At 34.5% G+C, this 14,363-nt stretch overlaps 1 protein-coding gene across 1 annotated transcript in view; it reads right to left on the reverse strand.

Moving 5' to 3' along the window:
* Positions 1–2,549: 2,549 nt before the first annotated feature.
* Positions 2,550–14,363, reverse strand: part of LOC118573673 (heat shock factor protein 3-like) — a 57,429-nt gene continuing 45,615 nt past the window's right edge. The window contains exons 7-12 of the mRNA XM_036173960.1: positions 13,728–13,812; positions 13,395–13,525; positions 9,047–9,262; positions 6,981–7,074; positions 3,778–3,838; positions 2,550–2,851 (exon numbers count right to left, since the gene is read on the reverse strand). Coding sequence (XP_036029853.1) covers positions 2,550–2,851; positions 3,778–3,838; positions 6,981–7,074; positions 9,047–9,262; positions 13,395–13,525; positions 13,728–13,812 — 889 coding nt within the window. The remainder of the gene's footprint in view (positions 2,852–3,777; positions 3,839–6,980; positions 7,075–9,046; positions 9,263–13,394; positions 13,526–13,727; positions 13,813–14,363) is intronic.

Genomic DNA, 14,363 nt, shown 5'->3' on the forward strand with positions numbered 1-14,363 from the left:
TTGTAAATACTAAATAAACTCAGTAGCACACACACACACACACACACACACACACACACACACATATCTGAAGTAATATATGTGAAATAATAATATTCATAATAATTAAAGAAAACAAGGTCATATATTTGCAAGGGAGTGGAGTGGGCATGGGAGCATTTTGGAGGGCAGAGGAAGTTGGTAGAAATGATGTAAATACAGAACTTGGGTCTAAAATGCTAAAACCTAATTGATTAAATAAATAAATGTAAACAAAGAAAAATTACTTTGAGATTCCATTTCACCCTGGTCAGAATTGCCATTGTTAGGAATACAAATGACAGCAAGTACACTGTTAGTGAGAGTGACAACTAGTGAAGCCACTTTGAAAACCAGTATGTAGGTTTCTCAAAAAAACTAGAAATAGTACCACCATACGAATAAGTGACACCACTCCTGGGCATGTAGCCAATGTATTTTATATCCCCTCCACTACAGATATATACATATATACATCCATGTTCATTGCAGCTTTATTTACAAAATGGAATTAGCCCAGATGTCTATCATTTAACTAATGAATAAGAAAAATGTGGTACATATACACAATGTACTATTACACAGTGATAAAACAAAGGTAAAATCACGAAATTTTCAGGTTAATGGATGAAACTGGAAAAATTACACTGAGAGAGTTAATGCAGGACCAGAAAAAAAGCACCATATATTCACTTTCATATGTGGTTCCTAGCTTCCAACCTTTTGTGTTATACATTTAACTTGGTGAATAAGTGGACAGCAAGAAAGTAGAAAGGGGCAATTGTGGGTAGGTGTGTTGAAGGAGAGGTGACAGTAGGTTATAGGTAAGAAAAACAGAGAGGTCGATTTCTCTAGGTGGAAAGGCTTAACCCGGCAGGGGCACTGGAGCATGAAGGGAATTAGGAAGAACAAAGCAAAGGGGGGGAACTAATATCAAAAGAAGGGGATATGAAAATTCATTTGGAAGCTTACTATATCACGATATAGCTAGAGCCAATTGAAGGAATTGTAGGATATCCAATATGTAAAATGTAGGAAGAGGGAGAAATACTAGGGGTTAAAGAATTAAACAGAGATGGGGTCCCAGTTACTATGGGGGAAAGGAGTAGTGAGTGGCTAAACCAATACTCAGGAGGGATTAAAAAGCCTTATGGAAGTTCATTTGTTTGTAAGCTAAATTTCAAAATACGATAAAAATGGAGTTGGAATGGATATGCTGTGCATGGTGGGGATGGTGCTGATAAAGTTGCTCCAAAAGATATGAAGAAAACAATACTGTGAAAAGTATGCTCGGCTCTTTATTGACTTACAGAACATTACAGTGACAAGATATTTTTCAATTTTTGAAATATGTTGTTTCACCCATGCATGCCAAAAGCTCAGCCATAGCTATATGAGATCTGGAGTTTCCAAAATTAAACAAACTGTTGTATTTAAACAAACACACTTTTTAAAATTAGAGACCTAAAACAATGAGGTATTTTCCTTTTCTTATAAAGCTGACTTCATTGTTGCAAGTTTAGCAGGTGGACTCAAGTAGTAGGAAAAAACTTGGTGTTTGAGTGTTCAGTGTACTAACAGGAAGCCTTAACATGTTCTTCGGTGCTTCCTCAAGTAAACAGATAATCCTGGACACTAAGTGCTATGATGCTCAATGCTTAGATGTTTATGAATGCCACTGTTGTTTCATAGTTTGTATGAAAACTGCTCCAGGGTTATGGAAAACCATACTATTTTTGAAACATGATATTCTATCAAATATTTACATATGAGTCAAAGAATACTGATAAAGCTAAAGATGCATTTGGAAATGAAAGGTAGAGTTGAGAAATGGCTGGCTATGAAGTTTTTACTTCAATTTCTAGTAAGTCATTTGTTTTGAAGTTTCTGTATGCTTTAAGTAAAAACTTTGCTAAAGTTTGATTCTTGGATTTCTTGTCCAAGGTTTTAGGTGACTTTAACTGTCTATGCTGATGGCCATTATACAGAAAAATACCATTTTCTGCTTAAATTTTAACTTTTTTAGTAATTAAACATTGTGTAAGATTGTAACAAAGTGGATAGCTATAGAATAACTTTACCTGTAAAATCTAGGAGTAACATTAACTGTATAATTTTCATTAACTCAAAATCTTGCTTTTAAACATGAGATTTGTTTCAGTAAACTTTGGAATAACTGTTTCTTTACTATAAGCAAAAGTTAGCTACATTAATTTGCTAATTAGAAAAATGTAATAATATACAAATAAGGTATTAGAATATTATTGGTTTAAAATTAAAAACTAAATTTTTGTTATTTCAAAAATTTAAATATATTCCTCATCTTTTTGTGGTTTGAATTTAATCCTAGTTGTCAAAGCTTGTCTTGATACTGGGAGATAGTAATTTTAACATATTTGTAAGTTACAGAAGTTATAAGATGAAAATAGATACACTAGCCAACATCCATGGAATATCTGTTTCTCAGCAGGAAGTGAGATTCATTGAAACTCAAAATAAATTCTAATAGAAGATTAAGTTTAACAGGCTCTTCAAAAACTATTAGTAACAGGATTGAGAAAGAGAAATGGGAATGCATTGGCTTCCTCACGGGCTTCCTCAGATAACTGGGGAACAATCATTTCAATAGTATTTGCAGTATCTTCTTGTGTAGTAGAAATATTGAAAGCTACATAATTATGATCACACAAGGCCGGTAAGACATTTGATGGATTCTTCAGATTATCCAAAAGGAGGTCATTAGAATCTTGAAGATTTTCTCCAAAATCACATATTGGTGTACCATCTAATAGTAAAAGCTGGGTTTTTTCCATGCATTGTTTCACATGTTTGTCTGTGGAAAGATAGTACTTTGTTACATGTGATGGAGGAAAACAAAGTATAATTCACAAGTCTTAACACTGTTAAATGCTTTGTGGAAGATTTAAGTGTTATCTGTCTACTCTTCTGAGTTACATTCTTCAAATTGGTTATATTAGCCAAGAAAAATGTATTCTTAAAAGTTACTATATATTGGTGTACCAACTAATAGTAAAAGCTGGGTTTTTTTCCATGCATTGTTTCACATGTTTGTCTGTAGAAAGATAGTGCTTTGTTACATGTGATGTAGGAGGAAAACAAAGTATAATTCACAAGTCTTAACACTGTTAAATGCTTTGTGGAAGACAGTAAGTGTTATCTGTCTACTCTTCGGAGTTACACTCTTCAAATTGGTTATATTAGCCAAGAAAAATGTATTCTTAAAAGTTACTATCAGCCTTTCCTACTATACTTATAGGTGATTCATTTTTTTTTTGTATTGTAAAAGAGATCTAGTTATATCCAAATATGTGTTTGGAATTAAGGAGGCACTATCCACTAGCACATAAACATGGCAGACTACACAAACCATAAAACAGAAGGTTGACTGTGAATGACTAGGCTTAGAAACAATAAAGGATTTATTTTCTGAAAAAGAACTTTCAATGTCATGTGAGGAACACAAAATTATACTGCATCCTTTTAATGTTTGGTCATGGTTTTTGTCTTAAAATTAGTCACATATATACTGTCCCTGAAGTTTATAGAGTCATTATCAGGGCTCTTTCATATGTATAGTTTTATTTAAAATAGCTTATGAAATAAGAAAAGTAGTTCACACTAGCATTGACTAGGACTTTCAAATGTTAAATCATTTGCCAAATGTCATATGGATAGTAAGTTGTGAGCCTGGGTCTAGGGCATACATTTTCTGATCATTCTACAAATTTTGTTTTGTACCTTTTTCCCCACTGGCTTCAAGCAGACTTCTTTCTCCTTCATTTTCCATTAGACTTACACTCTGGGTACAAAGAGAAAATACTAAAGTCCTTATCAATACGTCATTTTCAGTGATAAAGTTAAATAACTGAGATCAGTGTTTTGCAAATATGAGGCCGTAGTTTCAATTCTCTGCACCGAAAGAAGCATATTTCTTGAGAGATTAACAAAGTTAAGAAAGGTACATTTCCATTTATCTTGTTTACTGAAAGTATAGTTTTCTTTTCTAACTGCTGTTTAGACAGAAGAACAAACCTAATTCACAGTACATCTAGAGCCAACTATACCATGCAGGTCTATTTTCTGTTTAACTTGAACTAATATCTACCAATATTTATTGGACAAGAGAGAAGCGAACACAGTATGCATTATTTTCAAACACGCATGTATGAATGTGAATAATGAGACTCACCAAATATGCCTGCTATGCCTGGCAAAAAAGGAAATAATACTTCTTTCCAATCATTCCTGTCTAAACAATATAACAAGAATGAATTCCCTCAAGTTCTAGACCCATTGCTGATCAACAGGGAAAACTAATGATTCCCCCTATGCAGCTTCCCTAATGGGAGAAATCATCCTGAGAGAATTGGGGTTTGTTTTTGTCTTAAAACAGCAACAACCATAATATCTTATTAAGCTAAGAGAAAGACCTGTAAAAAGACTTTTAAAGACAGTTGTCTAGGAGGAATTGTTTTCTTTTATATTTGTAGGCAAGTGAGGAAGATTTTTTAAAATTTATTTTATTTTATGTATTTTAATTAATATATAATTGCATCATTTACCTCCCGCCAGTCCCTTCTAGCTTCCACCCCTCTAACTCCTTCCATGCACCCACTCTCACTCAGCAAGGAAGATTTTTGTTTGTTTGTTTTCAGAAAAGGTCTCTCTATGTAGTCCTGCCTGTCCTGGAACTCACTCTGTAGACCAGGCTGGCCTTGAACTCAGAGATGCTCTGTCTCTACCTCCCAAGCGCTGGGATTAAAGATGTGCATCACCACCCCTGGCCAAGAAAGATTTTTAAAAAGACAATTTTCAAAAACTGTCTGTCCTGTTCTTTTGTATTTCTATTTTAATTTTTAGTAATAACTGCAGTCATTTCATAACCCAATTAATTCCAGTTAAAATCGAGGATTTCTTTGATAAAAATCAGGGTAATTATCCAATAATAATACAGTAGTACATTCAATATTCAGATATTTGGCCATGTCAGAGACTAAAATGCAGATTTTCCCTTTGTGAAATATTTTCATCCATAGTTATAAAAAAATGGGTAAAAGGTGAGTAATGTGGTGATACTAATGCTGTCAGTCATACTAACTCAGTTGCCCTCTCTCATGGTTGACAAATCTCTCAGCAATTTACCTTTGTCATAAAGAATAATTAAATTTATAGGACAACATATGTAACTGGAAAACATTCTGTTAAGCAAAGTAACCTAAGCCCAGAAAACCAAATACCATCTGATCCTTCTCACATTTGGATACTAGTTCTAAATGTTAAATATATGTATCTTAGTAGAAGTAAATCATGGTAAAGGTGAAGACACTAGAAAAGGGTACATTCGAATGGCAAAGGAGTGGCTTTAAGGGATCAGGATGGAGAAAACAACAGAACAAAGTAGAAGAGGAACAGATAGGGTACAGCAGAGAAAAAGAGACAGAGAGAAATAAAAGGGGAGTGTGGCAGGGAGACTCAACCAAAACAAAATGTGTGTGAAAATACCACATGGAAGCCTGCTACTTTGATAGCTTGTGAAAAGAATATTATCAAATATATTACTTTACTCTTCATACTTCCCTTTGACACTTGAAGCAAATTCACAAGAAAAGTATGTTATTTCAGGGTATCTATAGCATAAAAGCCCATTAAATTGAACATATAGTCCCATTTATGATCCTATAGCTTAGAATATAAGAGTCTTCTTTGTGTAATTTATAAAGAAAGCAATTGCCAAGGAAAACAGCAGTTCATTTAGAAGCATATGTCAAAAAATTTTGAGGTAAGTTCTCACTATATTGTCTAGGCTGGCCTTGAACTCCTGGACTCAAGATATTCTCCTGCATCAGCATCCCAATTATCTGGAACTATATGTGTATTTACTATAAGTATTTGTGTTACTGTATAAAGCTTGCCAAATATTTATTATCATTACTTATTTTGTAAATGTGTGAACAAAGAATTTGTACTTGAATAAATGGGTTTTTAATGTTATAAGTACCCCAAAGTATTAAAATCTTAAAAACACATTATGCTGGACCGCCTTTGTAATTAATCAGTATTAAGGCACTTGAGAAAAAAATGTGAATCAGTCAGTGAGAGATTATAAATATAAGCCATCTTATATCATTCACTTAACTGAAAAAAATTCTGCTAAATCTCCTTTGGCAATATTCACCAGTAAATTACAAACAGATGATGTATAAAAAGGAATAAAGAGATGAGACAAGGATCTTACATTGGTTTCTACCACAATATCCACATTGAGTAAATTTTTAGATTTGTTACCATCAAAACAGGAAATTCATATCAGGCTGACTGAGAAGAAATGACAAGGAAAATCCTCTAACTGTACTGACATTATAGATAAACATCTAAACATCTAGCTGTCATGGAAAAGGGTGTTTGTGTAGCACTGAAAGATACTGTGAAAAGAAGGGAAACTTTGAATACCTAAAATCACTCAAAACAAAACATCATATCATGGACTACTTTAATGTTTAATATTTTAAGTTGCTGGAGAAAGGAAAACTTCGTGTAAAGACAAAATTGTGATGTTGCTATAAGGAAGAGAGACGTAATGATTTCAGAAAACTAGGCAAATAAGAAATATCCTAGCCGGGCGGTGGTGGCGCTCGCCTGTAATCCCAGCACTCGGGTGGCAGAGCCAGGTGGATCTCTATGAGTTCGAGGCCAGCCTGGTCTACAGAGCTAGTCCAGGATAGGCTCCAAAGCTACAGAGAAACCCTGTCTTGAAAAACCAAAACCAAAAAAACAAAACAACAAAAAAGGGAAATATACTAAATTGGAAAAGCCAAGGTAAAAGCACAGTATTCTTGAGTCCCAAGCCTGATGTTATTGGTGCTAATTCTCATAAATCATTCTACTTTTTGAGCAATAAATATAAATGCAAGAAAGTTACAAATTTGAGTTCATGAGCTTACCTCACTGAAATGATCAAAGTCATATTTCACTGCCTTCCTAGATAATAATGAATTTAGCTCTACCAAGTTTCCTTCAGTATGATGCATTTTATTCCTTCAATGAGAAACATAGAGATAGGGGAGTAAAGGCGGATGCAAACCATGGTATTCTTACTTCTAAGAAAATAATCTTTGAGAAGTCCAGAGGATAGTAAGTTGAAAGCATTATTCTGGGTTCTCAGCTAAGAAACCATAAACTTATATTGCACTTTTCAGTTGCAAATATCTCACTTGCAGAGTATAAAGCCTACTGCTGTAAGATTTTATCCCACTTCTCAGTATAATTCCTGAGTTTTCAACCTGATGAACTTCAGAAAAGGATGGGAGAAAAAGACCACATTAGTCTCTTCCTAAATAGGAAGTACTTTTCAACCTGAGAAAGATGTCAACAGCCACAGGACGATAGTTTTTGCACATTTGGTACAAAATAAAGGTGACAAATTGCTGTCTCAGAAAAGTAAGATCTAAGGAACCACAACAATGTAACTAGCTGACCAAAAATGACCAGGAGATCTTTATACTTAAGAGATTGTATATATTCAATTTTGGTTTGGAAATGACTTGATTCCTCTCAGTGAAGAACATCTAGTCTGAATCTCATCAAAAGATGAGAGTCGCTGGGTGGTGGTGGCATACACCTCTAATCCCAGCACTCAGTAGGTACAGGCAGGTGATCTCTGAGTTTGAGACCAGCCAGAGCTGTTATACAGAGAAACCCTGTCTCACAAAACAAAACAAAACAAAAAAAGAGTCACAGACTTGAGTGAGTGGGACACACACAACAACTGGTAAGCAAAAGTATTTCACATTTTTTTAAAAAAAACTTTCTGGTAGGAGCTCTGAGGCTCTTGACTTCATTTTGTCATTAATTAGGAAAACTAGGTGTTCTGAGAAACACTTGCATTACTATCAAGTATTATTACCAGTATTGCTACTCAACTGGATTTCAAGCGGCTATTAAATTCTTGTAGGCCTATATCACAGGGAGCCTTTGGTTGTCCCTATGTCTTTCTTTCTTTTTTTATTAATAGTTTTTTCCATCTTACATACCAATTACAGTTTCTCCTCCTTCCCCTCCTTACTCCTCCCCTCCCACTCCTCTTCATCTCCCCCTCCCCCCACCCACAACCACTCCTCAGAAAGGGTAAGGCCTCCCATGTGGAGTCAACAAAGCCTGGCTTATCAAATTGAGGCAGGACCAAGCCCCTCCTCTCTGCATCAAGGCTGAGTAAGGCATCCCTTCACAGGGAGTGGGGTCCCAAAAGCTAGTTCACACTCTAGGGATAAATTCTGGTCCCACTGTCAGGGGCCCTACAAATTACCCAAGCCACACAACTGTCATCCACATACAGAGGGCCTCCCTAGCTGTAGGTCCAGAGTCCGTTACTTTATGCACATGAAGTTTGGGATCAAGCTGAGGAAGCTCCTTTGGGGTGTGTATGTTAAGAGGATATTTATATACCAGGCCTACCAAGGACTAAATGTGGTCTTTGTCCTTCTGAGATTGGGCAATAAATGTGAGCCAGTAATGAGGAATAATACAAAAGTAAGATGATAACATATGCAAACAGACAATTGTAAGCACTGCTGAGGAAGGTGAAACTCAGGCAGACATCCTCAGGACAGAGTTGTGCTGACAATGGTGCCTTTGTGGCTCCAATCGAGTAGTATTTTTGCTGAAGCATACACAACCTTCAAGTTTCAGGAAATGAAGACATTTCTCCTTTTTTCTTATAGTTCTGTTCCATACAGAAAGTTTCACTCTGATTTCAGAGCTAATATTGGGTATAGAATTGAGTATTTTACAATAAAAGTGTTGGGTTCTCATTTGCATTCTAGAGGAGAAACACTAAATGCATCATCAGAGTGTATCTGTAATACATGAGAAGCAATGATAATGTCAGGAATTGAGGTACCCAAAGGAAATGTTGCTTTAATCACATCTTGCTTCTCTCAGCATACTATTAAACAGTTTTTCAAAACCATGTAAATGTACATCTAGATTAAAGATGGAAGACACCAAATACCTGTTCATTATACTGTTACACAGAGTGTCTGACTGTTCTGCAATCAAAATTGAATCCAGAGGAGAAAGCTCTAATTCCAAAGAAAAATCCTTTGGGTCCTGTACAAAGCATTCTTCAGTTATTTGTTCCTGGAAAAATGGTATGGTCAAATCCAACTGAATGCTCAGTGAATCTTCATTCATAGGTATGTCCAGAATTGGCACATTAGGGTCTTTTCTGAAAAATAATGCAGAAAAATATTAATTCAACATGTTTCAAGAGTTCAAATTACATGGGCTATAGTGTATCTATTTATATTGTATAAGCAGATTTTTCAATACTCAGATCAAAGAATTTATATAGTGCCAATATGTTCTCCTTTAATTTCATTTATGTAATATATGATACAATGCTCAAGCATACTGTCAGATCCAATGATTATTTGGCAATAAAAAATAATTAAACTATTAATCATCAATGAAACATAAATTAACCTTGGAAACATGCTAAGAGAAGTAAACCAAACACAAAAGATTACTTGTATGCTATTATTGATATGAAGTGTCCAGAATAATCATTTTAGAGACAGAAAGTAGGTCTTACAAATGGGAATGAAAAATCATATCGGGGTAATGAAAATACTCTCATAAAGAATTATGATAGCCAATGAACAACCCAGTAACTGCTCTATAAATAGCTGAAATGTAAAATTTAAATGTAGAAATTTTATAATATAATTTATATACACACATATAACTTACATTTAATATGTTTCAATTAACCAGTCATTAGATAAGTAAAATGTATTTACAGACAATAGAATATTATTTATAAATAAATTCTAGTACTATACTGTGTCACCTCAATTTTAATTGAGAAAAAATTATGGGGACTATTTTCATGTCATTTAAAAGAGGAAATATGAAGGTTAAAAAGTTCTTTGATGATTATATTATATAACAAATTATATTTAAGTTTATATCAAGGGAAAGATACAAAAGCCACACTACAAGTTAAAATTGCCACTGATGAGTGTATCAGTACAGCAGAGGTTAATTTCATCATAGGATTTGTAGAATAATCAGGAATGAATCACTGCTTAATAGCACTGGCTGTTAACCTCTTCTTCCAGAAGAGCTGGGTTCAATTCCCAGCACCGATATGTTGGTTCACAATGGTCTGTAACTCCACTTCTAGGCAATCCAAGGCCATCTTCTGTTATCCGTGGGCACCAGGCACACAGTTGGTGAGCAGACACACATGCAGGGAAATGTCCATACACATAAATTTTATAAAAATTCTCATACAGAATAATCAAATTATATTAGTAACCATATTTCCCTTATTTTTCTGAATTGACAAGTAGAAAGTTCTCAAATATTTGAACACCTACACATTGAATCTAAGAAGATAAATTATCAATTCAACTTTCAGACAAATTTGTACAGTTGTAGATATTTGAGAACTTTCTAATTGTCCTCTAGAGGCCATAAATTTTGAGATACACTTACTTCTTTCTTTAGAAGTGATTTTCAGTATGCTTTGATTTTGAGATGTGCCTACTGCTAGGAATATTTACCCCTGTTTATTTGGTACACTTGACATTCACTATCCTGAAGGCTTTTGTACTATTGGCTACCTACCCATGTATCTATATGTTTATGTATATATGTATGTATGTATGTTTCCGTCTATGTATCTATCTATGTATCTATCTAGCTATAAATAATCTCTGTACAACAATTTCATTCAAGGACTATTGTTCTAAATTCTCCCTATAACAATATGACCTCATTATTTTTCCCTTTAAACATTTGTTAGACACAAGTGACTTAGCATCTTGCTAATATCCTTTGGATTCCTAGGTCTAGAATTCCAATGCTCATAGCTATAATGACTTGCCTCAAATATTTTACCCCCACAAAAATATTCTACCCCTTGGGTTTCCTTTTGATATTGCCTTCAGATAGTTTATAATTATCTGCCTCCAGCTGGGTGGTGGTGGCGCACACCTTTAATCCCAGCACTCGGGAAGCAGAGGCAGGTGGATCTCTGTGAGTTCGAGGCCAGCCTGGGCTACCAAGTGAGTTGCAGGAAAAGGCACAAAGCTACACAGAGAAACCATGTCTCGAGAAACAAAACAAAAACAAAAACAAAAAATTATCTGCTTCCAAATTTTCACTAAAATGCTTTTCCTTCCTTAGTCTCCTTGCTAGACATTCTTTTATAAAGCTCTTTTCTTCCTGTACCAAACTTGTAAAACTCCATCTGGCCTTCCATTTATCTAAATAGGCATCTTTAAATATCTAAACAAGACTAGGCATGATGGAGCATGCCTCTAATCCAAATACATGAAAGGAAGAAGCAGACAGATTTCTATGAGTTCTAGGCCAGCCTGATATATATAGTGAATTCCAGAACAGTAAAGGCTACATGGTTGTCTCAAAAACCAACCAACCAACAAAAAGTTTAAACAAATGTCTAAGCATTTCATGTTTTAAATGTTTAAACAAACTTTAATGTTTCCCATCAATACAATAGTCTTAAGAATAACATACACAAAACCTCACAAATAATCCAACTAAATATTGGTTTAAAAATCTGATACTTTTACAAAGAACTCATAGAAAAGTATACATGAAACAAAAAATGCTCCAAGTCATAGTGGCATGCATGTTTTGGTGGTAACCAAAAGGGGTCTGATTGGACTTAACTCCTGCTCAACAGTAAATAAATCGTGCCTGGAACTGGAAACTTAGCCAACTACCAGGCTAGAGAAGTCATGAATCATAAAGAAGAGCCTCATAAGCACCAGTTTACTGAGACAGCATAATTCCTAACTATATATTAAATACCTAATACCCAGAATATGTGTAGTGCTCACCCCTCATCAAAGAAACGTCCCTTTGCAACAGAAGGAGACCATTACAAAGAACTCACAAAGCATCAGAATACAAAGAACAACTGATTGTGGGGTGTCAAGCCCCAGTGGATATATTTACAACACAGAGTCTTCATCTGCTCAGGGGACATTGGGAAAGAAGGGGCAGAAAGATAGTAAGAGCCAGGAGACCAGGAAAAGTTCTGCCAGACTGTGTCTCCTAGAAATGAGAGGAAAGCTATACTCATTATACCTCAACAATATGACTACCTAAACAAGACTTGAATAAGATCATCACCAATAGACTTGCTAACAAAGAAGGAGGAAATCTCACAGACTCAGCTTTGAAAAGAACAACGGCCACCTAATGGCTTTTGACAGTGGGAAGATTAGTTTTCCCCAGGATGAGCCCATGAATTGATTATCCAATACTAAGTTGTTAGACTTGAAACCATATACATACAAACCGTACAAACAACACTAAACAGACTCAGAGTTGTATTTATATATTAATGTGTGCACATATATATAATATATATATATATATATATATATACATTTTATCATATATACATTTTATCATATATATATGAGAAAAAGAGGCCATAAATTTGAGAGTGAGAGTGGGTATGTGGGAGGGGCTAAAGGGAGGAATGGTGAGGGGAGGAATTATGTAATTATATTTTAATTTTTAGCACGTATACAAACTCTAGAAACAATTCAGTGGGTATGTAGTATATTCATGGATGCTTACCTGAGGATATGAATGTAGTGGGTAGAGGTCTATATAGGATGTGTTTATTTTCCTCTGTCTTGATTTTTGGGGATACAGTCTGGAGCTCACTAGACTATACTATGTGGTCAGTGAGCGTGCAAGATCTAGCCATTTCTTTCCTCCAGTGCTACAGTTATAGAATTTTGTCTCTATGCATAGCTTTTATGTGGATGCTGGGGATTCAAACCCAGGTCTTTAGACTTTAACCATCTCCCTAGTCCTGAACCATCTCCCTAGTTCCTGAAAATCTCAGCCTTGTTGCATTTTAAAAAAAGTGCTTATTACATTTATTAAATTTGCAATGTGCTCTGATTTGTTTTTTGTAGTGCTGAGTCATTCAACCTAGGGAATTCCATGTGGTGAGAATTTTTTATCAATGAGCTTTGTCTTAAGCCCTTTAACATTTCTTTTTTATAAATGAAATTTTTTTTACAAGAATTTCAAATATCTACCTATGTATCTATGTATCTATCTTTCTATCTCTATCTATCTATCTCTATCTCTATCTATATATCCTGTTGTGACTTTGCTGTTTTGGAGTACTAAAATCCAGGTCAAACTTCTTTGTATTTTTGTTGTTTATAAAGGGGAGTAAGCATTTAAATGAATTCAGGTACTACTATATAATAAATATATACAAATGAATAATATATTGCTAATGTATCACCAGTATAATGTTTCATTACCAATATATTGCCCACAAATCTGCTTACCCATCATCTCCACTTGGCTGGTCTTCAGATGAAATTAAGTTTTTAGATTCTTTCAAAATTGGTAATACTCTATCAAGGAGACTTTTACATTTGTCTTCAACAAGTTTGTAACCATCTTTTACTATCTCCATCTAAATAAAAAGTTTAGAGAAAATGAGAGTTGCCTATGCTCCTTGTATGTATCTACTATTTCTTGGATCATAATTGATGCAATCCCCATTCAAATTATTTAATAATTATAAAAAATAACAGGAACTAGAATTAGAAAATTTACTGACAACAAATGTTTGTTTTTAAGCCATCCTCCACCACCATTTTACTTCAAAATCTTACAGCTTCTTTCTTCTTGTCATCTGGAATATGTAAGTACTGATGATCCCATTCAGAATCTGAAGCTCCAGGTATAAATGATAATGACCTGCAAGGAAATACACAAATTTAATGTCTCAAGGTATATTAATGTTGCAGTGGTCAACCAGCTGTGTTGAATAGAAACTAAGTTAGCCATCCTTTGACTTAATGATTCCATCAGAAATTAGTGCTATAGGTCTTAGTATCAGAGGTAAAGAGCACTTCACATTTAAGTCACTTAAAAGAGTCAGTGGTCATTTGGAATTGTATTTCTGTATATTAGCCACCTCCCCAAATGTCTAAATCTTTTAGTACATCTTGTAATCTAAAACTAAACAAAGCACAGAGTAAAAGCTTTTTGAATTGTACCTGATCCTAGAGCTGGGGAAGGCAAAAGACAGATAAAGCCTGGGACATTTTACTGTGTTCAAAGTAAGTATTCACCATAACAATTCCTGGATTTATTAATGGATCTATTTTAGTAAGGATTAAAATCCTTCTAATAAATTATTAATATATGATTCTATACTGAAATCATTAACTGAATGTAATCAGGAAATATTCTTTCTATGTAACTATAAAGCAATTACCATACACCACAATAGTATTATAAGATTC

This window comes from Onychomys torridus, chromosome X (genome assembly GCF_903995425.1).
Source record: "Onychomys torridus chromosome X, mOncTor1.1, whole genome shotgun sequence".
NCBI lineage: Eukaryota > Metazoa > Chordata > Mammalia > Rodentia > Cricetidae > Onychomys > Onychomys torridus.